The sequence below is a fragment of the Eutrigla gurnardus genome (genome assembly GCF_963514095.1).
Source record: "Eutrigla gurnardus genome assembly, chromosome: 8".
In the NCBI taxonomy this organism is placed as follows: domain Eukaryota; kingdom Metazoa; phylum Chordata; class Actinopteri; order Perciformes; family Triglidae; genus Eutrigla; species Eutrigla gurnardus.
In genome coordinates this window covers 27,554,366-27,576,086 of record NC_139922.1, presented here as the reverse complement: position 1 = coordinate 27,576,086, position 21,721 = coordinate 27,554,366, and the positions used below count along the sequence as shown (strand labels likewise).

At 45.7% G+C, this 21,721-nt stretch overlaps 3 protein-coding genes across 4 annotated transcripts in view; 1 reads left to right on the top strand and 2 right to left on the bottom strand.

Moving 5' to 3' along the window:
- Positions 1 to 379: 379 nt before the first annotated feature.
- aaas (achalasia, adrenocortical insufficiency, alacrimia) lies at positions 380 to 5,778 on the bottom strand. The gene is made up of 17 exons (XM_084015972.1): positions 5,715 to 5,778; positions 5,350 to 5,471; positions 4,818 to 4,945; positions 4,025 to 4,080; positions 3,847 to 3,938; positions 3,703 to 3,749; positions 3,197 to 3,295; positions 2,536 to 2,679; positions 2,202 to 2,322; positions 1,994 to 2,118; positions 1,778 to 1,838; positions 1,603 to 1,693; positions 1,398 to 1,491; positions 1,118 to 1,185; positions 934 to 1,015; positions 731 to 815; positions 380 to 600 (listed from the first exon to the last, which is right to left on the bottom strand). The coding sequence occupies exons 2-17, from the start codon at positions 5,458 to 5,460 to the stop codon at positions 445 to 447; spliced, it is 1,560 nt and encodes a 519-aa protein (XP_083872098.1). The 5' UTR covers positions 5,461 to 5,471; positions 5,715 to 5,778; the 3' UTR covers positions 380 to 444.
- A 733-nt stretch (positions 5,779 to 6,511) lies between these two features.
- map3k12 (mitogen-activated protein kinase kinase kinase 12) lies at positions 6,512 to 16,238 on the top strand. The gene is made up of 14 exons (XM_084015957.1): positions 6,512 to 6,645; positions 7,865 to 8,389; positions 9,672 to 9,855; positions 9,989 to 10,180; positions 10,261 to 10,419; positions 10,663 to 10,821; positions 10,992 to 11,100; positions 11,259 to 11,368; positions 11,612 to 11,728; positions 11,811 to 11,945; positions 12,020 to 12,740; positions 12,827 to 12,894; positions 13,005 to 13,302; positions 13,860 to 16,238. Exons 2-14 carry the CDS (start codon positions 7,927 to 7,929, stop codon positions 14,013 to 14,015), a joined length of 2,871 nt encoding a protein of 956 aa, XP_083872083.1. The 5' UTR covers positions 6,512 to 6,645; positions 7,865 to 7,926; the 3' UTR covers positions 14,016 to 16,238.
- LOC311017555 (poly(rC)-binding protein 2-like) overlaps positions 15,969 to 21,721 on the bottom strand; it is a 5,932-nt gene continuing 179 nt past the window's right edge. Inside the window, exons 2-13 of one of the 2 annotated variants that reach the window (XM_084015981.1) lie at positions 20,811 to 20,948; positions 20,693 to 20,716; positions 20,580 to 20,612; positions 20,339 to 20,455; positions 19,509 to 19,640; positions 19,298 to 19,426; positions 19,108 to 19,182; positions 18,867 to 18,908; positions 18,427 to 18,499; positions 18,283 to 18,338; positions 18,020 to 18,189; positions 15,969 to 17,218 (exon numbers count right to left, since the gene is read on the bottom strand). In XM_084015981.1, the coding sequence (XP_083872107.1) occupies positions 17,182 to 17,218; positions 18,020 to 18,189; positions 18,283 to 18,338; positions 18,427 to 18,499; positions 18,867 to 18,908; positions 19,108 to 19,182; positions 19,298 to 19,426; positions 19,509 to 19,640; positions 20,339 to 20,455; positions 20,580 to 20,612; positions 20,693 to 20,716; positions 20,811 to 20,879 (957 nt within the window). In that variant the 5' untranslated portion in view covers positions 20,880 to 20,948 and the 3' untranslated portion in view covers positions 15,969 to 17,181. Of the gene's footprint in view, positions 17,219 to 18,019; positions 18,190 to 18,282; positions 18,339 to 18,426; positions 18,500 to 18,848; positions 18,909 to 19,107; positions 19,183 to 19,297; positions 19,427 to 19,508; positions 19,641 to 20,338; positions 20,456 to 20,579; positions 20,613 to 20,692; positions 20,717 to 20,810; positions 20,949 to 21,721 lie in introns of both variants that reach the window. The other variant, XM_084015980.1, reaches the window with a different exon arrangement.

The window sequence follows — 21,721 nt, the reverse complement described above, 5'->3', positions numbered from 1 at the left end:
TACGACATAATTCTGCAGAATTCAGAATTAACTACATAGAAAATTATCAATTAGCGTACGACAAACACCAGTTTACATTAAGAGTTAATAAAATTTACTTTTTTGGATTTGTTTCAACACCACTCACAGTAAAAACACTTTTTCACATAAGAAGCTCCTACATTTCTTATGAGCATTGCATCATCGGAGCATTCAGGAGACTAAAAACCCATCAAGAACCAGTATTTGGACACGGTGGATATCTGAGGCTCTGCTGCATCGGTTAAATGAGACAAAACATCCAATGACAGAAAAGTCGAGCTTAAATTGGAGTATTCATAACTTAAAGGGTAAAAGTCTATTTCGTTGAAATATTTAGAGAAAAAAGAAGAGAGCCTCACTTTAACAACAACTTTACATATTTATTGACAGTCCGTTAAAACAAAAAAGCCTTGTGAGCGTCGGTTAAGACATGAGCTCCGTGAAGAGCGACTGATTGCAAAAGTCGGCGGGTCTTTCTTGAGGACGCGGCAGAGCCGGACTGCCGGCGAGGCCGGACCGGGGGACGCCGGTCCTCAGGAAGTAGAAAGGTATGTGTGTGATTCTTCCATTGGACCAACACTGAGAACGGAGACACAGATGATCAATCACAAGCATGTTGGATCAGTCCAGCAGTAAACACGTTTAACAGACTTTTCTTTTTAAAAAGAGTAAACTATAAACATGAGACCATTTTCCGGGTGAAACTGACCACAGTGAGCAGAGCTCCGTGCTGGAAGTTCGGGTGGAACTGCATCAGTCTCGGCTCGGTGCCGAGCTCCCCTTGAACAAAACCACTAAAACCAGAGAAAAACACATGAGACACATTCAGGACGTGCAGATGGTAAAATTAAAATACTTTGAGCTGCACAGATCATATGACATAGAACATAAAAGAAGAAAAAAAACACGGACCAGGGTAAAAGCTCAAAGATGGGGTTGGTTCTGGTCTTGAACACGGCGATGATCGCAGGCCGGTCGGCTGCTTGTGTGTCGCCTGAGAGAAGATAAGACACAAGAGACGAGGTGAGCTATGAAGATAAAAATAACCCCGATGTCACCCAAGGTCGTGTTCAGACAGGAGGAGAGTGAGACGAACCCTTGAGAAGCACCGCCAGCCTCTCTCCTGTCGGGTCCCAGGCTAAAGACTGGATCTCTCCACCGACTCTGGCAGAGAAACGACAGAAGTGAGCAGCTGTGTTGTTGTTCCAGACAGGAAGTCAAGCAGCACTGAAAAGCAGCCGCCTGCTGATCTGTGCTCATTAAACGCTGGGAGAAAACTCAGGGAGCCTTTTTGTGACGCCTCCGTTCGTCACCATTCCTGACGTGGTTCAGATAAAAAAATGTGTCCAATTAGTGATCGACTACAGAGCTCTTACATGATGTCTCCATCTGGTGTGTTAAAGGTCGTCTCTGATAGGTCGGCCACCACCGCCGCCGCCTGTGGCCCTTTGGATGTGCACGTAGGCACGCCTGATGAAGAACAACGACATCAGACCATCAAAGCTACGTCACCTTTTGGCCATATATTCTACCATATACCATATATTCTACACAACAGCTGACTTTCCCCAGAAGGATCACCTGGAGCGCCGGAGAAGATCAGAGTGTAGATGACCGTCTCTCCCTGGACGGTGAAGAGAAGTCGACTCCCATCTGGACTCCAACACCCGGACTACACAACATAAATAAACACACTGATTATTGAATACATGATATAGGAAATGTTTGGTGACCTAACTGAACAACGAGATCACACCTGGCAGCGACCTTTCACAGTCGGCCAACGCTCGCAGGTCCACATCCTGGTCTCCCAAACCCTGAAGAAAGACATTTTCCTCATCTGTAGTAACAAAACTCAACTTTCTGTCCATTTGTTATCTTATGACACCGGCTGATCTCCAAGAGCTGTACCACCTCCGTATCTTATATATAAATGTATATAAATGTGCTATTAGAAGACTTGCTGACTGACCTGAACAGGGCAGACGGCGTCGAGGCGAGGACGTGGCTGCCGTCGGGGGACCAGGACAGGAAGGTGACTCCGCCCCCTCCCACACGATGGAGTGGCACACAGCTTTCTGAAGCGACATCCCAAACCTGCAGAACATCACAATCACTTTGGGAATCCCCTCCTGCAACATGAATGGAGACTGAAAGATGAAGGTGGGTTGCCCGGTTACCATCATTGCGGTATCCACGGGCGACGCCGACACGAGCAGAGATCCGCTCGGAGACCACGAGATGGACGTGACGGGAGAGTGACCCGGGTGAGACAGAACCTGAGCACAACCAGATGAAGGTCTGGACGGGGCGAGAGCATGAAGAGCAACGATTCATTTGAAATCCTACATAGACTCTAATATCTTGTTCCACACACAGTGCATAATTAATTAATTAAAGATAAAAGTGACACTTAAGAGGATGAGAAGACTAGAAACAGTAATTGTTTGCTACTTTAACAGCCTCCTGCCTCACTTGTAGTTTTGGCCTGCCGACACACTGGAGGTCACGTACCTAGTGGACAGCGAGCAGGGGTCCACGTGCCAGACCAGCACACAGTTTTGACAGGCGACGGCGAGGGCGGACGCACACAGCGGCTTCCACTGCACGGCTGCGACGCTCCTCTGGAGACGGTGCTTCAGCGTCGGGTCGGTGGCGCTGAGAGACGAGAGGGAGCAGCAACCATCGTCACAGAACCATTGAGTTTGGAATCCACAGCTCAGTAATGCATTCTGCTGCAGCAAATGCAGAATATTTTTGGGTGGCCGCCCGCTCAAGGACGTCTCAGATACGACTTTTATCACCTGTTTTATGCTGCGATTGACATTCTGCTACAAAGTCACTACTATAAAGATGTTAGAGGCCGCTGGAAATAACACAGCTGAGTGCAATGGTGACCTCCAGCCACTACAACTCACTTTGAGTTTGCACAATGTTTTTTTGTTGGCAAGATTGTATGAAATGACACACCTGGCAGGTATCTGAGCACCTTTCCAGTTGTTACTGCGATCAGATAAACATTAACAGACAAACACTGACTTCTGTGATCAACGGGCATGCTTGGATGCTCTAAGGCTGGACTACTCCTGTTCCATTAGTGTTTCACTGGAAAGCTTTATTCAGTGATCATCATTATTCCATGATCTGTGCCGTCTTCAGAGCTGAGGTACGATACCTTTTGGGGTTGTAGATCTTAATGGAGTCGTCCAGGAGGGCGACGGCAAATTTATCTGCGTGAGGATGCCAGGCAAAGGCTCGCACCACACAGTCAGACCTGGTCACGCAAAAGAGGGATGAGAGCACAGAAAGGTCACTACAAATAAAGGCAAAAACACTTGGAATCTGATTTTCAGTTTCATGGGATTGTTTAAATCACTGCATTTGAAGACAAACATCCCATTTTTATGTTTATGTATTTTCATTATTATTAATCTGATGATCATTTTCCAGATTCATTGATATATTAATACAAAAATCAAAGATATTCTGTCTACTTTAATGTAAACAAAGCTTCTGTTTGACAAAAGGATCAATCAACCAGTTGTTGCAGCTCTACAGATGTATTGATATTTAAAACTACCTTTTGTCAAAAATATCTTCACTCTCCTCACTAGCAGTTTATTAATAACAATTAATATGTTCAATCATTTGCACTTTGGGAGCAAAAAAGTTGGCACTTACCAGTTCAGCACTTGTGAAAACTCAGAAAGCATGTCCTCACTGCTCAACTATGGGATAATGACGGGTAATAATCATATTTAAATGACAGACATCTGGTAATCAAGTGTTTTGCAACAACATATTAAACCGCCGAGCACAACTTACTGTGAGATGAGGAAACAGGGAGCCGTGAAAGGAAGAGAAGCGTCGGAGCAACGCCAGGATACACCCAGAGCTCACCGACAGCCATTTATGCACTACGAGAACACGCGACACGGGAGAGTTCACGTACAAACACCATCAGTAGCAGCAGCAGACAAACGGGGGAAACATGGCGGCGTACCTTCTGAATTTGAGTTGGTGATTTCTTCGAGGAGCCCCGTGAAACCACCGTCCCGCCTGCAGCGGAAGGAGATAAGTAGCATAAATGATCTCTGTCTCTGAAAAATCCTTAATGACTGAGAAATGAACTCTGGAGACACATTATTGAAATACTTGGGATGCATGTTCTAACAGTATTAAGTAAGAAATGTGGTTGTGTGTTTACAACGTTGTGTGATTGACAGCACATTTGCCGTGTATACATAGTTATATTAACTCAAGGTTAAAACATCATTATTTACTCATTGTATCATCTCAGTTATCCATATGTTTTATTTCATTAAGCATAATTACTGCTGATCCATCAGGTCGACGTTACAGGATCCCCATTAAACATTAAAGATACCTTGACCTTGAGACAAGAACGTATTCATCCCCATATATATATATATATATATATATGTGTATTTGTGTCTGTCCATTTATGTACCATATTATGTTTTTTTATGTGGCAGCCTTTTGTCTAAGACAGATCTCTGTTGTTAAATCAATTTGAATTAATTGTGTTTTGCGCACACACATCAAGGCTTTGGGGTCCAGTATTTTGCTAAATGAGTCTTCAACATGCACCCAGATGAGATGAGATACACACACATCCAAAAGTATCATTATAACCTGAAGGTAGGATTTATAGCAGGACGAGTGTGTGTGTGTGAGTGTGTGTGTGAGTGTGTGTGTGTGTGTGTGCGCGTGTGTGTGTGTGTGTGTGTGTGTGTGTGAGTGTGTGTGTGTGTGTGTGTGTGTGTGTGTCCTACCAGGCTGCAGCACTCCTCATCCACAGGGTCTCAGAGTGGTCCAGGAACGCCGCCTTGCTGCTGCTTTCTGTGCGACAGTGAAGCTTCAGAGACTCTCGGGGGAAATACAAACTCAGAGGACTCGACTCCTGTATGAAAAAAACAAAACAAAACTGTTTGGCATCTTTGTAAATAAAACCCACAGTGTCTACTTCTGAAATTCATTAGACAGACACTAGTTTATAACGACAAGAAAAGCAATAATTAAACAAATAAGAAACAATTCAAGACTTCTATTAGGATTAGTAATCAAATGCATTTAGCTGAAGAAAGATGGTAGAAATGGATTAAATAACAAATACAGTTATTTTATTTTTGTATTATTCTCTCTCTTGTGGTCTCGATGTGGATGAAATAAACATGATTATCTGCTGATCAAGGTTATGCTGTTATGTTTTGGAGCCCTGCCAGTAATCTCCCCAACGTTTATCAACATGTAGAGAGATATGATTAGTTACATATGAATAAAAGCAGGCTGTTGGGATCACCGGACCTGTTTCAGCCGGTCCTCGGAGGCGGACCCGGACAGCAGCTCGTTGTTGGCCTCACACAGAGTGGTCTGTCCGGGGGGCAGCGGAGGGGGGAACAACGCCAGAGAGCACATCCTCAGCTCCGCTGGAAGAAGAGAATAAATCAGACACACCGTGGAGGAGTGGACGCCATGTTTACACCGGCTACACACCGCTAACACCAACGCTACAGCTAGCTAGCTGCTTCAAGCTAACTAGTTTGACAGCGGCCTCGTTTGTCAACAGAAATCACTGCTCTTCGTTTTTATAAGCTTTAAAAAGTTGCCTCGTCGTGTTGCCTCTTCAGTTAAGTCAACTTATATGAGCTGTGTTCACAAATAACACAAACCTTACGTTTCTCGCGATGTTGTCACTTTTTCGCGTTTCCTCGCTTTAAAATCAGCGCCCGTGTGAACTACGGCAAGCCGGAGGGGAAAAACAGCGCGAATTTCGCTGCGCGCTCTGTGCTGCCCTCTTCAGGCCAAACGGTAACGTTACATCCACGCTGAGCCAAAACAGACACCCAACTATTGTTGTGTGAGCAGAGTTGAGCTACTTAAAATATGATTTAATATAAAATAATACTATCGTGTTATTGATCACATTGTTATGGGCTGAAATTAGGAATCTGGTGATTATGATGCAGATGATGATGCTGTATTTCCCCTCCTCACTAGGGAAGGACAAAACGCATGGTTCATTGCACACCAGCCTTCCTATAGCCGGCGGGGAATCCAGCGTGTCTTGCTCAAGGACACATCAGCAGCAGCGGCAGCAGCACGAGGAGGATGATGATCCTAAAACATACACATCGTTAAATCACCCATCACGACAGATTTGGGGGAATTAAATGATGATGATGATGATGATGATGATGATGATGATGATGATGATGATGATGATGATGGGAAAAACTGATTCCGTGTGTTTGCAAAAGGTGGTGATAGCGCCCCCTAGCGGCGCAACTCGCATTTCCGTGACGTCAATTCAGCACTGGGAAGGAGACAGCCCCCCACCCCCCCTCCAAAAAAACCCCAGCGCGCCTCACGTTGCATGGGTCCCCCGGTTATTGATAACACAATTTGCCCGATGGGATCCATCCCAGGACCGTGAGCGACTCGTGGATCTAGGGGGTGGGGGGGTGGGGGGGACCGGTCCTACGACTAGAGACGAGTCCGGAACCGAAAGGAAACCAACGATTTGCTCATCATCGGCGACAAAATAAGCGAGCCGAGCCCGCCCCTCTTCACTTAACAACGCGACGTCAACCAGGCGGAAAGGTATGGGAATGTCACACTACATCCGAGGAAATGCTGATTGAATGAGAGAAGCGGGTCTCACGGGACGCTAAAGGTAAAACGATGGTGCTCACACTGCACCAATGAAACCGACACGCTGGCGGGGGAGCTAAGCGTCGTCGATTAACGCTAGGGAAAAAAATCATATTTGTGCAGCGAGAGAAAACGTTACGAAACAGTTGTGTTGATGCCAAAACGTTGAGTACACATGTTGAGACGCTGCGGTAGTTTCACTCGGCATGCACTCATGACACACGTCGGTCATGATGCTGCTGAGTGTCATCATCACATCCTCGGTTATTTAAAGATTGATCTTCCTGCGTCCCTGTGTGTGTGTTTGTGTGTGTGTCTGTGTCTGTGTGTGTGTGTGTGTGTGTGTGTGTGTGTGTGTGTGTGTGTGTGTGTGTGTGTGTGCATTGCTTCATTCGCACAGGCCCCGCTGGTTGTTTATTGCCTCTTTTTTTCACTCTCTTTTCGTTCAGTCGTGGCTCTTGTCATGCAGTGGTGCAGTACAAGGAATGGAGATGGTGTAAAATATGTGAACTGGGTACATGTGCTCTCTCTCTCTCTCACACACACACACACACACACACACACACACACACACACACACACACACACACGTATAGGCTGGTTATGCAATTCGTCATATTCCTTCTCTTTACTTGACCGACGACATATGGGAGCCGCCGAGATGCTCTGATGTTGTCAGACCTCCTCGGAGGGACCGTTAAAGGGCAGGTGACAGCCGGGGCTGTGGACTATACAGCCTCCTCCTCCTCCGCTGCTAGATTCATTCATAAAGCCCATCTCCACGGCGGCTGATGGCTCCACTGGGTAGCCTGGTGTTCCCATTCATAGGCACGAGAAGAAGCTTTGCTGCATGATTCAGAGAGAATGTGGTTTGAGGGGGGCGAAGCGGCACGACACCACTGTTCCAGTGCTTTGTATTGCTGGAGTTAAAGAAAAAAAGTTAGTGCAAATAACAGTAATTGCTTAAAAGATCAGAAGAGACAGGAGAGCAGAGGGAGCAGTCGTTTCAGCACTGGACAGCTCCACACTGCTGATGGAGCTGTCCAGTGCTGAAACGGTCTTTATCCTGAACAGCAGAAAGCACACCAACAACCAACGATGAAATCTGACTATGCTCATATTTATTAATCATTCTAACGCATTTCTCTGCATACATTTTGTCCTTCAGGCTATCTTCTCATCTTTCCATCCTCCACCCAACCCTAACCTGCTGTGTTGGGGAAACCCCTAATGAGTGGGACCTGTATCCATGAGCCCCGTGCCCCTTCCCCCTCCCTGTCAGGCTTCAGCACCCCCATCTCAGAACCCCCCTATCGAAGGCTCGATGGAGACACCCCTGCCTGCACCCCCGAAACGGACCTGACCCCCACACAGTGTGTCCTCCGCAACGTGCTGTCCATCGACACCGGCGGGCCGGGGGCGCCGGGCGGCAGCAGCCCCACTCCCAGCGATGGAACCGCGGCGCACTTTGACAACAGCGTGCTAAAACTACACGAACATGAGGCCTGCCAGTGTGGTGGCGGGGCGGAGGCGGGGCACAGTCCAGAAGCCGGCGCCGTCCGGAGCCAGTCGGAGAACATTCGGCTACAATCAGGGAGTGGAGGGTTTTTGGAGGGACTGTTTGGCTGCCTAAAGCCAGTCTGGACCATGATTGGGAAGGCCTACTCCACTGAACACAAACACAGCCATGAAGGTAAGTGACGTTTAATGTTCTTCTTCTGTGAACAGTATTTAAATACCATACATTATAGATACATTATAGTTTGTAACTTAAACATGTCTGTGGTGCCTTCGTAACCATGGGGACGCACAAGAGAAGATACATATCTGAGCTCATGGATGAAGCTTGCACTATTATACCAGTGGAAGTTGCAGTTTTCAGATCCTGTACAAATACAAAGTATTATTAGCAAAATGTACAAACAAAAGTAAATCAACTCGTCCCCACTCATAGGGGTTTCTTTATCATCGCGATATAAAGATAAATAAATGAATAGGGTTGTAAAATATATGATTTGACATCTTTGGGCTTAGGGTTATGAAACATTTGAGAAGTTAGAGGGTCAATATCTCTTCGGGGAATATCTAACAACTCACAAACATCTGCAATACAAGTGGTCACCTCAAAGGCATCTTAAGATATTTAAATATTGAATAAATCTCCTCATATGTATATTCTGCAAAATCATAATGTCACAGCTGCCAGATAAGTGTAGTGAAGTAAAAACTACCATATATCCCTCAGTAATGTAGTAAAAGTGTAAAGCAGCAGAAAACGGTAATACACGTACAAACAAAGTGCAGCCCCTGAGTACATTTACCTTGTTATTTTCCGACACTAGAAGTCCATTATTGCTCTCTGGGTCTGTGGCTCCGTCAGCCCGGTTCATTCACAGTCATCAGCCACAGTGAGATTTCACAGCTGGCCAGAGGGAAGCATCATGTGCATCCGCCTCTGCTGCAGCAGCTCTCCAGAGATCTCAACACTTCGGTGGACCTCATGAAGAATTGATCCGCCTGTCCCTTTTATTCTGCCCGGCTCGCCTCTCTTTAGCGACCGTGCTCTCAAAGTCCTTTTGAGTCGTGTCAATGTGACGGATGACAGACAGTGAAACATCAACTTTTTCTCTTTTCTCTGGATAGATATGTGATCATCTACTGGATTAGATGTTAAATATCCCATTTGTTTGAACACGGCAGGCACTTTGTGTGATGTAATAGCGTCCTGCCGGCCCATTCTAATGTGTAGCATAGACCTAGCGTTTGCTCAGCAAATCCCCTGAAACCTCCCAAACCGGCAGTTTGTGCATATTGATATTTGAAAGGCTTTGCAACGTGTGATGGATATAAATTAAGTAAAGGGTACTACATTCTGTCTGCAATGCCCCATGTCAAATCCTGTGTCGCGCTTCAGGCTTTCACATTTATTCACTGAGGAGTGTTGTTTCTTTGTGGACTTGTTGGTCGGAGTTTAGAGTCCTGGGAGGTCCCCTTTGAGGAGATCTCCGACCTACAGTGGGTGGGCAGCGGGGCGCAGGGCGCCGTCTTCCTCGGCAAATTCCACGGAGACGACGTGGCTGTGAAGAAAGTGAGGGACATCAAGGAGACCGAGATCAAACACCTCCGCAAACTCAAGCACCCCAACATCATCACATTCAAGTGAGGAAACGCACCGTACCCCTACAGGGTCTTATATATATATATATATATATATATATATATATATATATATATATATTGTTGTGTTTGGTTGGCCTACCTGTGCATCATGTCGGTTGGTGCTTCCTTCCAGGGGCGTGTGCACCCAGGCTCCCTGTTACTGTATTCTGATGGAATACTGCGCCCAAGGCCAGCTGTATGAGGTGCTGAGGGCGGGTCGTAAAATCACCCCCTCCCTCCTGGTCGACTGGTCCATGGGCATCGCGGGTGGCATGAACTACCTGCACCTCCACAAAATCATCCATCGTGACCTCAAGTCCCCCAAGTAAGTGTCCAGACTCAACACAGCGACTGATTCCTTATCGTCTCCGTGGAAAAAGCGCTCATCTAATCTCCCGTCTGCAGCATGCTGATTACACACGACGACCTGGTGAAGATCTCCGACTTCGGCACCTCAAAGGAGCTCAGCGATAAGAGCACTAAGATGTCGTTCGCCGGCACCGTGGCCTGGATGGCTCCCGAGGTCATTCGGAATGAGCCGGTGTCGGAAAAGGTAGACATCTGGTAAGTCTGATGAACGGAGACGTCCGGTCCAGCTTATAAATACATCAGCACTTTTTTTTCTTTTTCATGACTCGCTGCAGCAATTTAGCAATTATCTCTACTGCGCTGCACTACAGCAGGAGAGTTCAGTGATTCAAAGAGAAATATTACTCCAACTGTCTCTTTGTATGTTTTTTCTCTGAAGATCTCTTTTGTCCAAGAGAGACTTCCCCGAATTAATAAAAGCTCTGACTTATCGTTCAGGTCCTTCGGAGTGGTGCTGTGGGAGATGCTCACCGGAGAGATCCCTTACAGAGATGTGGACTCATCTGCCATCATCTGGGGTGTGGGGAACAACAGCCTTCAGCTGCCCGTGCCCGAGAGCTGCCCCGACGGCTTCAAGATCCTCCTCAGACAGTGCTGGTGAGTATCGCCTGGACACGGGAAGAGGGAAAAGAAAAATAACGAGCACAGCAGGGGAGAGTGGACGAGAGATGCAGAAAACGAGTAGATTAGAGGAGTAAAAGTGAGCGCTGGGAGTATGGATGCACGGGGGAGGCTTTAGTCTTAGGAAACATCTTGGTTTTTTGCAGGAACTGTAAGCCGAGGAACAGGCCCTCGTTCCGTCAGATCCTGCTCCACCTGGATATAGCGTCAGCTGACGTGCTCTCCACGCCACAAGAGACCTACTTCAAGTCGCAGGTATGGAAAAAAACACAAGAATCATCCAATTAAAATGTACAGACATGAGGTACAGAAATACACATACACCTACACAGTAATCAGGCTTCAACTGCAGCGCAAACAGAGAAGTGGTCTTAAAGCCAGCTCTGGTTAACGAGAAAATGTGCTCTCATCAGGCTGAATGGCGAGAAGAAGTGAAACAGCACTTTGAGAAGATTAAATCTGAGGGGACGTGTATCCACCGACTCGACGAGGAGCTCATCAATCGACGCAGAGAGGAGCTCAGGTCTGGTTCCACATCTCTTATTTTTTAGGTCAGATTCGTTTCCACCGGTGGACGAGGGCTACTTTTACTACGTTAGCTCACATGCATGAGATGCATCCGTCCCATTCCTGGTGTCACTTCTTTGTCCTCCCCATGTGGGTGGAATAAGTGCCTTGAGTGCATGTCTTTTGTAGAGGATTTGGAGTCCCTCATGCGGATGCACAATGACATCAGCGGACTCTTTTTTTTTTCCTTCTTCCTCAGGCATGCGTTGGACATCCGTGAGCACTATGAGAGGAAGCTGGAGAGGGCCAACAACCTTTACATGGAGCTCAGCGCCGTCATGCTGCAGCTGGAGCTCAAAGAGAAAGAGTTGCAGAAGTACATATAACCACCACAAACCACACGTTTTTCAAATTCATAAACCACAATGTGTTCACACTGTTTGTTTTTTTTTGCCCAGGAGAGAGCAGTCTTTGGATAAAAAGTACCCGGGTTTGTTTAAGCACCACAGCTCCAGGCAGAGCGGCTCCTCCAACTCCATGGACAAACTCATCAAGAAGAGAAACGTCCCACAGAAGCTGCCCTCGGGAAAGAGGTGCGAGAGTCTCATTTCCATCACTTTGATACTGAAATGAACACATTGTTGACTAACGCCTCCTACTCTTCCAGGCCAGACATCCTCAAATCTGAGGTCATCATTCCTAAATTGGACTCCTCCGTGATGCAAGTCACTATCCCGGCCTGCCCCAACCGAAGCTCCACTTCCCCCAACCGGTCTCGGAGGGTAAAGACCCGCCATCGCAAGCCCGGGAAGGGTAGCAGCGGAGACCTGGCGGGACTGAAGGCGAATAAGTCCTCCCCTAATCTGGACACACCTGCCAAGGCTAACGGCTCCATCACCAACAGCTCCAAGCAGCTGCTGGAGCCCTCGGCCGCCCTGCGGGGCCACGAGCAGCAGCAGCAGAGGCAGCTGTCCTCCTCCAGCCCCGACCTCGTCTGCACCACGCTGGAGGCGGAGGGGCCGGGGACGGGGGAGACCTCTGTGGGGGGGCTGGAGAGAGGGGGGAGTCTCAGCGCCTCGGCGGGGTTAGGGGGATCAGAGGCGGGGGCGGCTTGCCTGGACGACCTCACGGAAACCCCTCCACGCAGCGACACGCCGAGCGAGGACGCCGCCTCCTTCCCGTTCTCCAGCAGCCCGGACTCACCGTGCGGGAGGGGGGCGGCGGCGGGCCGGGGGTCTCTGGGGTCGCCGCGTCTGCCTCACGACGGGGAGGACAAAGAGGAGGGAGCCGGCGCTGTGAGGTTACCCCGGGGGGCGTCAGGGGGGGTCGGGGGTCAGCACCTCACTCCTTCAGCCATCCTGTACAGAGCAGCTATCACACGCAAACAGGTAGAGGGCCGGACATCTGGTCAGGGTGCTGTGTCTCCTTAGGGTGATGCTTTGATTTAACTTGTGCATCCTGTTTGTGATGACAGAGGCGTGGGGTGTCATCAGAGGAGGAGGAGGGTGAGGTCGACAGCGAGGTCGAGCTTCCACGGAGACGGTGAGTAACTTCCTTCGTCACAAACTCCCTCAGGTTTCTGCTGATTCATTCAGAGAACAAAGAACCGTTTTTCTTCTTGTGTCGTTAAACCCGGCGTTTCGTCTCTCCAGGCGTCCGACGAGCATCACCAAGTGCCAGTCGGTGTCCACCTTCAGCTCGGAGAACCTGTCGGTGTCGGACGGCGAGGAGGGCCACACCACCGACCACTCCCACAGCGGCACCCCCGACGTCGTCAGCACCAACACGGACGACCGGCTGGACGACCGCAGCGACGACCTCCTCTCTCAGGGGTCGGAGATCCCGGCGGACAACACGGATCCGGCGCAGGCGTCCGACGGCCTGTCGGAGAGGGACGGGACGCCGGGGCAGGCCAAAGCGCCGCTGGACGTCGGGCTGAATCCTAACGAGGTAAAAACGAGCTCCGCCTCCGAGGATCACACGTGTTGTTCTATCCAATATGTTTGACTTTATTCACTTGCATCAATAACGTTGTATTAGTCGAAATACAATTCATTGTTGAAGATTAAACCAGGGGTTTTTAGTGGTTTGGCCTTTGACCCCTGAGAAGAAACAGTGTCTAGTTGGGGCCCTTTTCCCAGATTTGAAATGTCTTTGAGTTTTGTTTAAATAATAATGAGGTCCAAAGAGGTTAAATCACCCATTTCTTATTTTTCCAAGAAAATGAAAACAGATTAGTGCAGCAGATCTTTGTCTTTTCCCAAACCTTATCCGTTAATGACCTCACGACCCCTCAGATTTATCTTGGGACCGTTCCATGTTGGACACAACAAAAACAGACAAATACATCAGTTTTAAAAATCTAATAACGTGATATATTATATCATTCACGGGGGACATTTCACTGCAGAGCCTTTCCATTGTTGTATTTGAACTTACTCAGGTAAAGAGGATGTCTGCTGTGGGTCATGTATGATGTCATGGTCTCTCTCTCTCTCTCTCTGCAGGGTCGGGCCCTGTGTGACGACTCTGACTGCGACAGCGCCGAGCTGGATCAGTCAGGTAGCGGCGAGCCCAGTCGCCCCCCCAGCGCCGGAGCATGGGTGTCACCGTCTCAGACCTATCAGGGGCCCCCGCAGGGACCCCATCCAGGACCCCCGTAGACCACCGGACCCTAGAACCTCCAGCTCCTACTAAAGCAGTACCTTACTGTTGTCGTGAGGGCTCACACCCACCACACCACGCAGACTACGTTCACTTATGGTGTCGCAGAAGTTTGTAACGATGGCAAACCTTTACCAGATGACATCATCACCTGACATCAGATGTTTTTGGCAGCTTGTGACATCAGATAAATGTCATTTTATTTCAGTAGGAAGTTTTCTTTTTGGTTTCAGGCAGAAATAGTTACCACGGTAGCGTCAGCCACCGCTCCAGTTTGGCTAAAAAAAAACACCAGACGCACACGCACGCACAAGACGCCACCACTCCTTTAAACACGTAACCCTCACTCGGGGAGCCACGGACGCTCCGACACTAATGCATCAAATAACTAACCAATAATAATGTAAATATCCGTTACGATCCACGTGAGAAATATCTAACTTTATTTTATTCATAAGATACAGATAATGTTAAGACTCGACGGTATGCAGCCCTGTGAACAAATGCATGACTACGTGTTTATCATTTATGATTCGAATGTGTCAAGTTTTATATTTTGTGAAAGTTTACACTTTTTTAAAATCCTGAAGTATTACTTCGTTAAATCTGTTTTTTGTTTTTGTTTTTTTTGTTAGTAAATGTCAGCACTCAACAAAAAAACAAACAAAAAAACAAAAAAAGACGTGATGAAAATCTCACGAAGACGTCGATCATGATGCATAATTAGGATTCTCAGTCGGTGATATATTATTTTTTTTAAAACCCTCCTACTGCTGAGTACAAATACACGTAAGACATGTTTTTAATTAAGATTATCACAGAATGATAAGATGGGAGACCTTTGGGTTCACTCAGAAAAAAATGCACTTTTGCCATCGTATGGTTCTGAAATCGTGGTTTGATCGTTGTTTTATTAGTAGGATGTGAAACGACATACACTTTGCTAACTAAGATACTATCTAAGCAGCGATCGCTGCTGCTGGTGCTTTATTAAAGGAGTACTCCGCCAATTTAGCATTGCAGTCATACAAATCCTTCAAATGTATAATGAAAAAGAAAAAGGGTCATAATCGATGCAGCAGAACCACAGATATCGTCTTCTTTGTTACACAAACTCGTCTTTATTGTCAAAACCGGGGATATTACCCACAATGCAACTTGACCCGACAACAGTTGCGTTATGAGGCGCTACCTTTAAGTGGAGATGAGGAGTGGCCTGCAGGAGATCTGGTCAGATCCCTTCTTTCTAGCTCCACACCTCTTATTAATTTTCCATTCTTCAAAATCAAAATTGCAATCTTTGTCGCCACGAACCGATGCGGACCCGAATGACACCACGAGGCAGTTTAGTTGTATAAAACCACAAAAGGATTTGTACCACTTTGTAAATCTTGATGTGTAAACATAAAAAGAAGAAAAAAAAATCGGTGGGAGTTCCCCTTTAAGTAACCAAATGTTCAAAAGAGTCATAAGAAGCGCAACTGTCCCCGTTTACCCTTTAAGAAAAGTGTGGAAGTCGCCGGATAAGTAATAGAGCACTTCTCTGTGGTGGTTACTTGTAGAACAGTAAGTATCCTTTGGGTTTAAATAGAAAATGTTTTGTTTTTATACAGCATTGCACATTGAATCTGTAACATAGGAATTATATCAAAAGCAAAATATTATGAGCAACAATAAATAATGTATTGGTTAAAAAAAAACAAGTGTGATGTTTGTTTTTTAAAAGACGGGTTGTTGCATCAAATAAGACGGCAGAACCAGAAATAAATTCCTATTTTCAAAGAACTCAAGCATGTCTGACCTTTTCCAGTGTCTAAAAAAACAAACACTTTAAAAGCCTCGGACCTCCTCCACACAAGACAGAGCCATGTTTTGGGATTATTAATAACCGAGCTTGACATCAGGATGATCCCGTCGTCTCATCAATACGTAAACATTACAGTATCCAAAGGACCGTTTAAGCATTTCACATCATTTTTTATTTCTGCATTTCTTCAACAATTTTAATTGCACCCAGATCTACAATAGTTTGAAAACGTGCACAAAAAACGTGAGTTTCTTCATCCTGCAAAGAATAATAAAAAATAAAATCTGACCCAGGCAAAAAAGGATAGCAGGAAACTAGTGTTAATTTTTATAATTCTCCTTCTAGTTGATAATTTAATACCTCAGCATAATATACTTATAAAGACAAATTTGTCTTGTAGTTTTTGCCCCTTGCAGCATTCCCCAGCCCTGCAGTTAAAAAAAATATTTTCTCTATTTAAAACAAACATTTCAATGTTATTATCATCATCATCATCATCATCATCATCATCATCATTACTATGGTCTTAGTAATTTCAGAGAAAAGAAAATATTTTCCTCTCATTCAGGCCCACACCTGGTGACCATGGCCCACCCACCCTTATCAGAATCCAATACACAACGATGCTCAGAAGTCCTGATCGAGAAAAGAAAACGGATGGAAACACAGGAATGACACAAAACAATTACTCGGCAAATTAGAGGCGAGACAAAACGTAGCTTAAAATTCTCCTCCAGACGACGAGGGATAAATCGCCTTCAGACTATAAAAAGGTTTTTCCTGCATACGTCTTCACCTGGACATCATTTACACCCACTGAAACCCGTTAAACCCACAGCGCCTCACTCAGGAAGTACAGCTTCAAAGAGAAGATGGCAAATATCAATGAATTCTACTCTTACACAGAGCCGTGTATTAAATAAAAAATAAATAGATATTTAAAAGGGAAAGAACAGTCCATCTATAATGTTACTGTGTGTCTTTTTTTCTTCATTTTTTTACATTTTCTAAGAAAAATCTGACATAAGAAAAACATTATTTATGCCTTTTCAGATTTTTCTAAAACTTTTTACCTATATCAAGATCATACAGATATACAGTAAAAATAATAGGAAAAATACAACAGAGGGTAGTCTTTCAAAACTATAAGCAATGGGAATTTAAAAACATAATAAATAAATAAAAATACCAATATCATGATGATGATGTAATTACAACTGAGTAGGTCTCTAACCAAAGCAAAAGGAGAAAAAACAGTGAGTTTATAGTACTTGGTTTTTGCATTAAGTTCAATAAGGGACCTCTTGGTAAAAAGTAGGGGGAGGGGTTACGTTAGGTGCTGATGAAGATCCTCCATGTCAGTTGGCTGCGAGTCCAGTTGCTTCAGAAGAGAGCCTGAGGACCATAAAAACAAAAACAAGAACTTTTAGACCTAAATAATATAAGAATAAGAGAATATTCTTGATCATTACAATCTCCATTCTGCAAACAGAATCGCGGCCCAAAATAATGAAGCCCGTTAAATCAAATGTTTAATAATTCACGTCCAATAGATTGAAGCTCCATTCCCAACAACAACATGTTAAGAGACTTACTGACACAAACATCTTCCCATCTATTAACAGACCTGGCGAATGATGGGTAATAATAGTCACATTATGCCTCTCCCCACTCTGATCACTCAATAAATCAATAACACTTGATTTGCATTGCACCTTTCATGCAGGTTATTGGCATCCTGAGTGCAAATATAAACAGCTAAAATATTCAGACTAATGCACGCAAGAAATCTAAAATTAATTGGTTAAAAGAAGATAAAGGACAATAACAGATACAAAGATATGGGAATAAAAATGGAATAAAGAAAATCTAATCAAAAAGCAGACTAAATTGGTTTTAAAGTTCAGTGAAAAGGCTAATCTTAAGCATACTTATCTTAATGTGACCTAACATGTTATTCTGAGTAGGAAGGGATGTGATTACACGTTATAATTAATAAGCTTGAAGGTGGATTTTGCTTCGTATCTGTTTTACGTGAATTAATGTCCAAAAAAATAGAAAATCAATTTCAAATATTATCAGGTTAGTTAAATCCTGCAAACTGCGCTGTAGAGATTTACATTTTCAGATTGCAAAGTGAACAGTCAGAACTAAAACTCTGTGATGGATGCGTTGCAGCAGCGTAGAGCCTCTTACCGGGCATTGATCAGGTACTCAGCCAGGCTGATACTGGCATGGGTGCCGGTGATGGTGACCTGTCGGTCGGTGGAGCCCTCCACGGGGTTGGCGATCTTGATCTGAGCCCCTGACATCGAACGGATCTCATTGATCTTTGTGCCCTGACGGCCAATGATGCAGCCAATGAGCTGAGGGAGGAAAACAAGGTGACAACACATCAGCACCTTCAATCCCACACAGGAGGGAAAAAAACCCAAAACAATAAAAAAAAAATGTCTTACATCGTTTGGAATGGTCAGCTCATGAGAGCCAGTTTGTGCAGAGGCATCCATCCCAGCTGAAGAAATGCAAAGAAAGTGTGTTGACGAGGTGGATTATTACAAATCTAGAGTAATCGCATTCCCTCTTTCAATCTGTCCACCTACCCTGGAAGCCCTGGTTGCTATGTGCAATAGGAAAGGGGCTCTGCTGCATGGCCAGCTGGTGAAGTTTGGTGAGCTGCGGAGACAATGGAGGAAACAACGCCGGCAGCAAACAAAAGCATGAGTGAGGACAATCTAGGGCACACAGGTGGAAATTGTGAAATGATTTCCCTTTAGTAAGTGGTTAATGTGATGACGAGAGGAAAATATGAAGCGGAACATGGAATCGGTGGGTTAGCCTTCCAAAAAAAAAAAAAGGAGTTATTCATTTAAATTTAAATGTTAAACAAGTAAAAATGTTTGGAATTGTTAGATGGATATCAGGCAGGGGGGAGGGGGGTGGAAAAACAAGAGTCAGTGGGATGGGATAAGAAGGTGGCATGACTTCCGAAGGGACCGAAGTTGCAAATATATTGATCACTTACAGAGGGGCCTTCACTTACATCAGGCTGTGGAATGGCATGCTGCCCTTGGACAGCGTATGCCTGCAAGGAGACAACAGCACTTAGGAGGGTGTGGCAGTGTCACGCACAGTGTACTCAACATCCATCAGTATCCTGTATCCTTGGTGTGCTACCAGAACAGTGCTACATGCTACAGACAGCAGCACACCTGCAACTACAGCTGGGAAAGTTAAATCCCATCGATTACAAGTGATTCAGTAAGAAGTGGAACCAAAGTTACCTGACCACCTGCAAAGATGACAGGAGAGCCTGAGGGTTTGGGTCTGTACGGGATGGTCACACCCTTTGGTGGAGACTAAAGAAGACAGAAATATCCACCACGCACTGTTAAAGTAACGTCAACAAACAATAAAAGCATCATGGGTATCAATAACAATCAATCGCAGGTGTGTGTGTGTGTGTGTGTGTACCTCAAGCATGACAACGCAGATCTGCTTGACACACTCGATAATGGACTGTGGGGTCCCTGCAACGGTGATGGCACGCTCTGTTGAGTTGGGCAACATGTCCCCTGCTACTTGTACCTGAGCTCCGGCTGACTGCAATGACACAAAACAATTAGTCAGGACCAATCAGGGGGTGAGAGCCAAACGTTACAAAAAGTAAAGGGCAATGACAAACCTCTCTGATTTCCTTGATCTTGCAGCCGCCCTTGCCAATGAGCGAGCCACACTGGCTGGCAGGCACGACGAGGCGCATGGTGACCGGCGGTTTGCTGGTGGCTGTACTGTTAGTCATTGAGGTGCTGATGTCCTGGAGGGAAGGTGACACGACAGAAAGGGTTAGAAAAGTATTATTATTCAATAACTTATGGGGGGAAAATCAACACTAGTGTAGACGAGTGCGTACAAGCCTTCCAAAAGAGACTCAAGACCCTGTTCATCTGGACTCTGCTTAGCCTCCTCCCTCCACTACCCTGACCCCCCTTCCAGAAAAAGATGAAATAAACGTAATAAGCTTGTTTGTATGTACTGGCACTTACGTTAGCATTTTGCACTTTGTATCTTAGCACTTATCTCTGTTGTATACCTGCTACGGGTTAACGTAGCATTTGGGTGTGCTTGAAACTTGTTCTTGTGAAATCCTTACTTACTAAAAATACGTCTCTAATTAAATCAAAGATGTTGCACTCAATGCCAGGAGACATCACCACTATTTAAAAGGGAGCTGTGAGACTTGATCTACACCTCTACTTGCACCATCAGGGGGAAGAAGGGGAGGACAGAGGCGTGTACACCACCCACGTAAGGCGTAAACACATCAAAACCTGTGGACCCATGACGACACAGTTCTGATCTAAAAAACACGTACAGGGAAACCTCCAAGTGTGTGGCGGCGGAACTACACTGCTTTAATGACACAAACATGAAGCTTTGAATATGCCAGATCCCCCCTCCCTCAAAAGAAGACATTGCATGTCTAGAATTTAAGATGCACCGAGAAAATCTCACCTCCTCCAGTTTCTCAATGATCATGGAGAAGGCTTTAAAGATGGAGGTGGTCGGTCCCGCCAGGGTTATGATCCTCTCCGGACAGTTCCCCTCTGAGATGTTGATGCGAGCTCCACTCTGCACAGACAAAGGGAACAAAAACGGGAAATATCATCAGCCGCCGTGTTATCATATGATGCATGAGTCACTGAAATAGTTGTGTAGTTGCTACACGTGTATAAAAAAAACCAAGCGATCTTACCTCCTCTCTCATCTTCTTCACCGACTCTCCTTTCTGTAACAATTACACGACTTTTAGAAAACACGCCGTGGGGACAGGATGCAGATAAATCACTCCGACAGTATATAACTTACCTTGCCAATGATGCTGCCAACCTCCTGCAGACGAGAACAAAAAAAAATGCACATTAAAGCAATTCAGTGTGTTGTAAATACTGATGTTTGTCCTCATTAAATGGACATGCAGACTCACCTTCCCGTGCATGAGTAGCCTGATGGTTAAGGTGACATTAAGTCCCCCTTCAACCAGGCTAGAGTCCATTTCTGCAGGTGAATCCACGGTGTCGAACGGAGTCAACAAACTGGGGATCTTTGGTCACTGGTCGAAGGTCTGCAAAACAGAGTTGGCCAATTAGTGGACAATCATAAAGTAGTCACTGGTAAACTATGAAAGACACGTTGGGAGGGCAGAGAGTCTTGTTTACTATGAAGCTGCTGTCAGATGCAGATCAATGAAGCTCGTCCAGCATCGTGTGACGCGTTTTAATAACGTTAGCTGATCATGCTAAAAGAATGAGGCGCTTCAGTCCAGTAATTCACGTTAGACTGGCCCGGGTCCACTCATTCACATTGGCACAATGACCCACTGTCTTCCCTCGAGGGGCAGTGTCTACTTCCTGGGAGCAGAGAGCTGTGGCGACATAGCTTTTCGATCTATATTTCAGGCCTAAATGCAGATAAATACATAAATACATGTTGTAGCTGCTATGTATGGAGGGTGCAATGATAGAGTCAGTATGGATAACGTTCACACCGCAGCTACCTTTTTTTAGAAAAGAGCATCACGGTTAGTCACGCAAGCAACAACTGAATGCTAAGTTAGCATCGTAACATAACTTCCTAAATTAACACCTATATAATTAACTTCACTGTGAGGATATTTAACCACCACGTCTGTTAAACACACTCTAAAAAGACAAGGGCCAACATCTGACTCCTAAATCGGCCACAAAGTTCTGTAATTTTCCATCCAGCTCGCTAGCGTTAGCCTAGCCCGATCCAAGAAGTAGCCTGATCCCGCGGCCTACGGAGCGCACCGAGGCACGCCGTGTTATCCCCCCTCCCTCCCCCGTCCTTCACTGTGGAAGCAGAACACAAAAGCCG

Coding starts and splice junctions, on each gene's coding strand:
- aaas (XM_084015972.1), bottom strand. CDS start 5,460: ATGTGCTCTCTGGCGTTGTTCCCCCCTCCGCTGCCCCCCGGACAGACC. Junction 4,081..4,817: donor ATGAGGAGTGCTGCAGCCTG/GTAGGACACACA, acceptor CTTCCGCTGCAG/GCGGGACGGTGGTTTCACGG. Junction 1,492..1,602: donor GATCTTCTCCGGCGCTCCAG/GTGATCCTTCTG, acceptor GTTCTTCATCAG/GCGTGCCTACGTGCACATCC.
- map3k12 (XM_084015957.1), top strand. CDS start 7,927: ATGAGTGGGACCTGTATCCATGAGCCCCGTGCCCCTTCCCCCTCCCTG. Junction 10,822..10,991: donor ATCCTCCTCAGACAGTGCTG/GTGAGTATCGCC, acceptor GGTTTTTTGCAG/GAACTGTAAGCCGAGGAACA. Junction 11,369..11,611: donor CGACGCAGAGAGGAGCTCAG/GTCTGGTTCCAC, acceptor CTTCTTCCTCAG/GCATGCGTTGGACATCCGTG.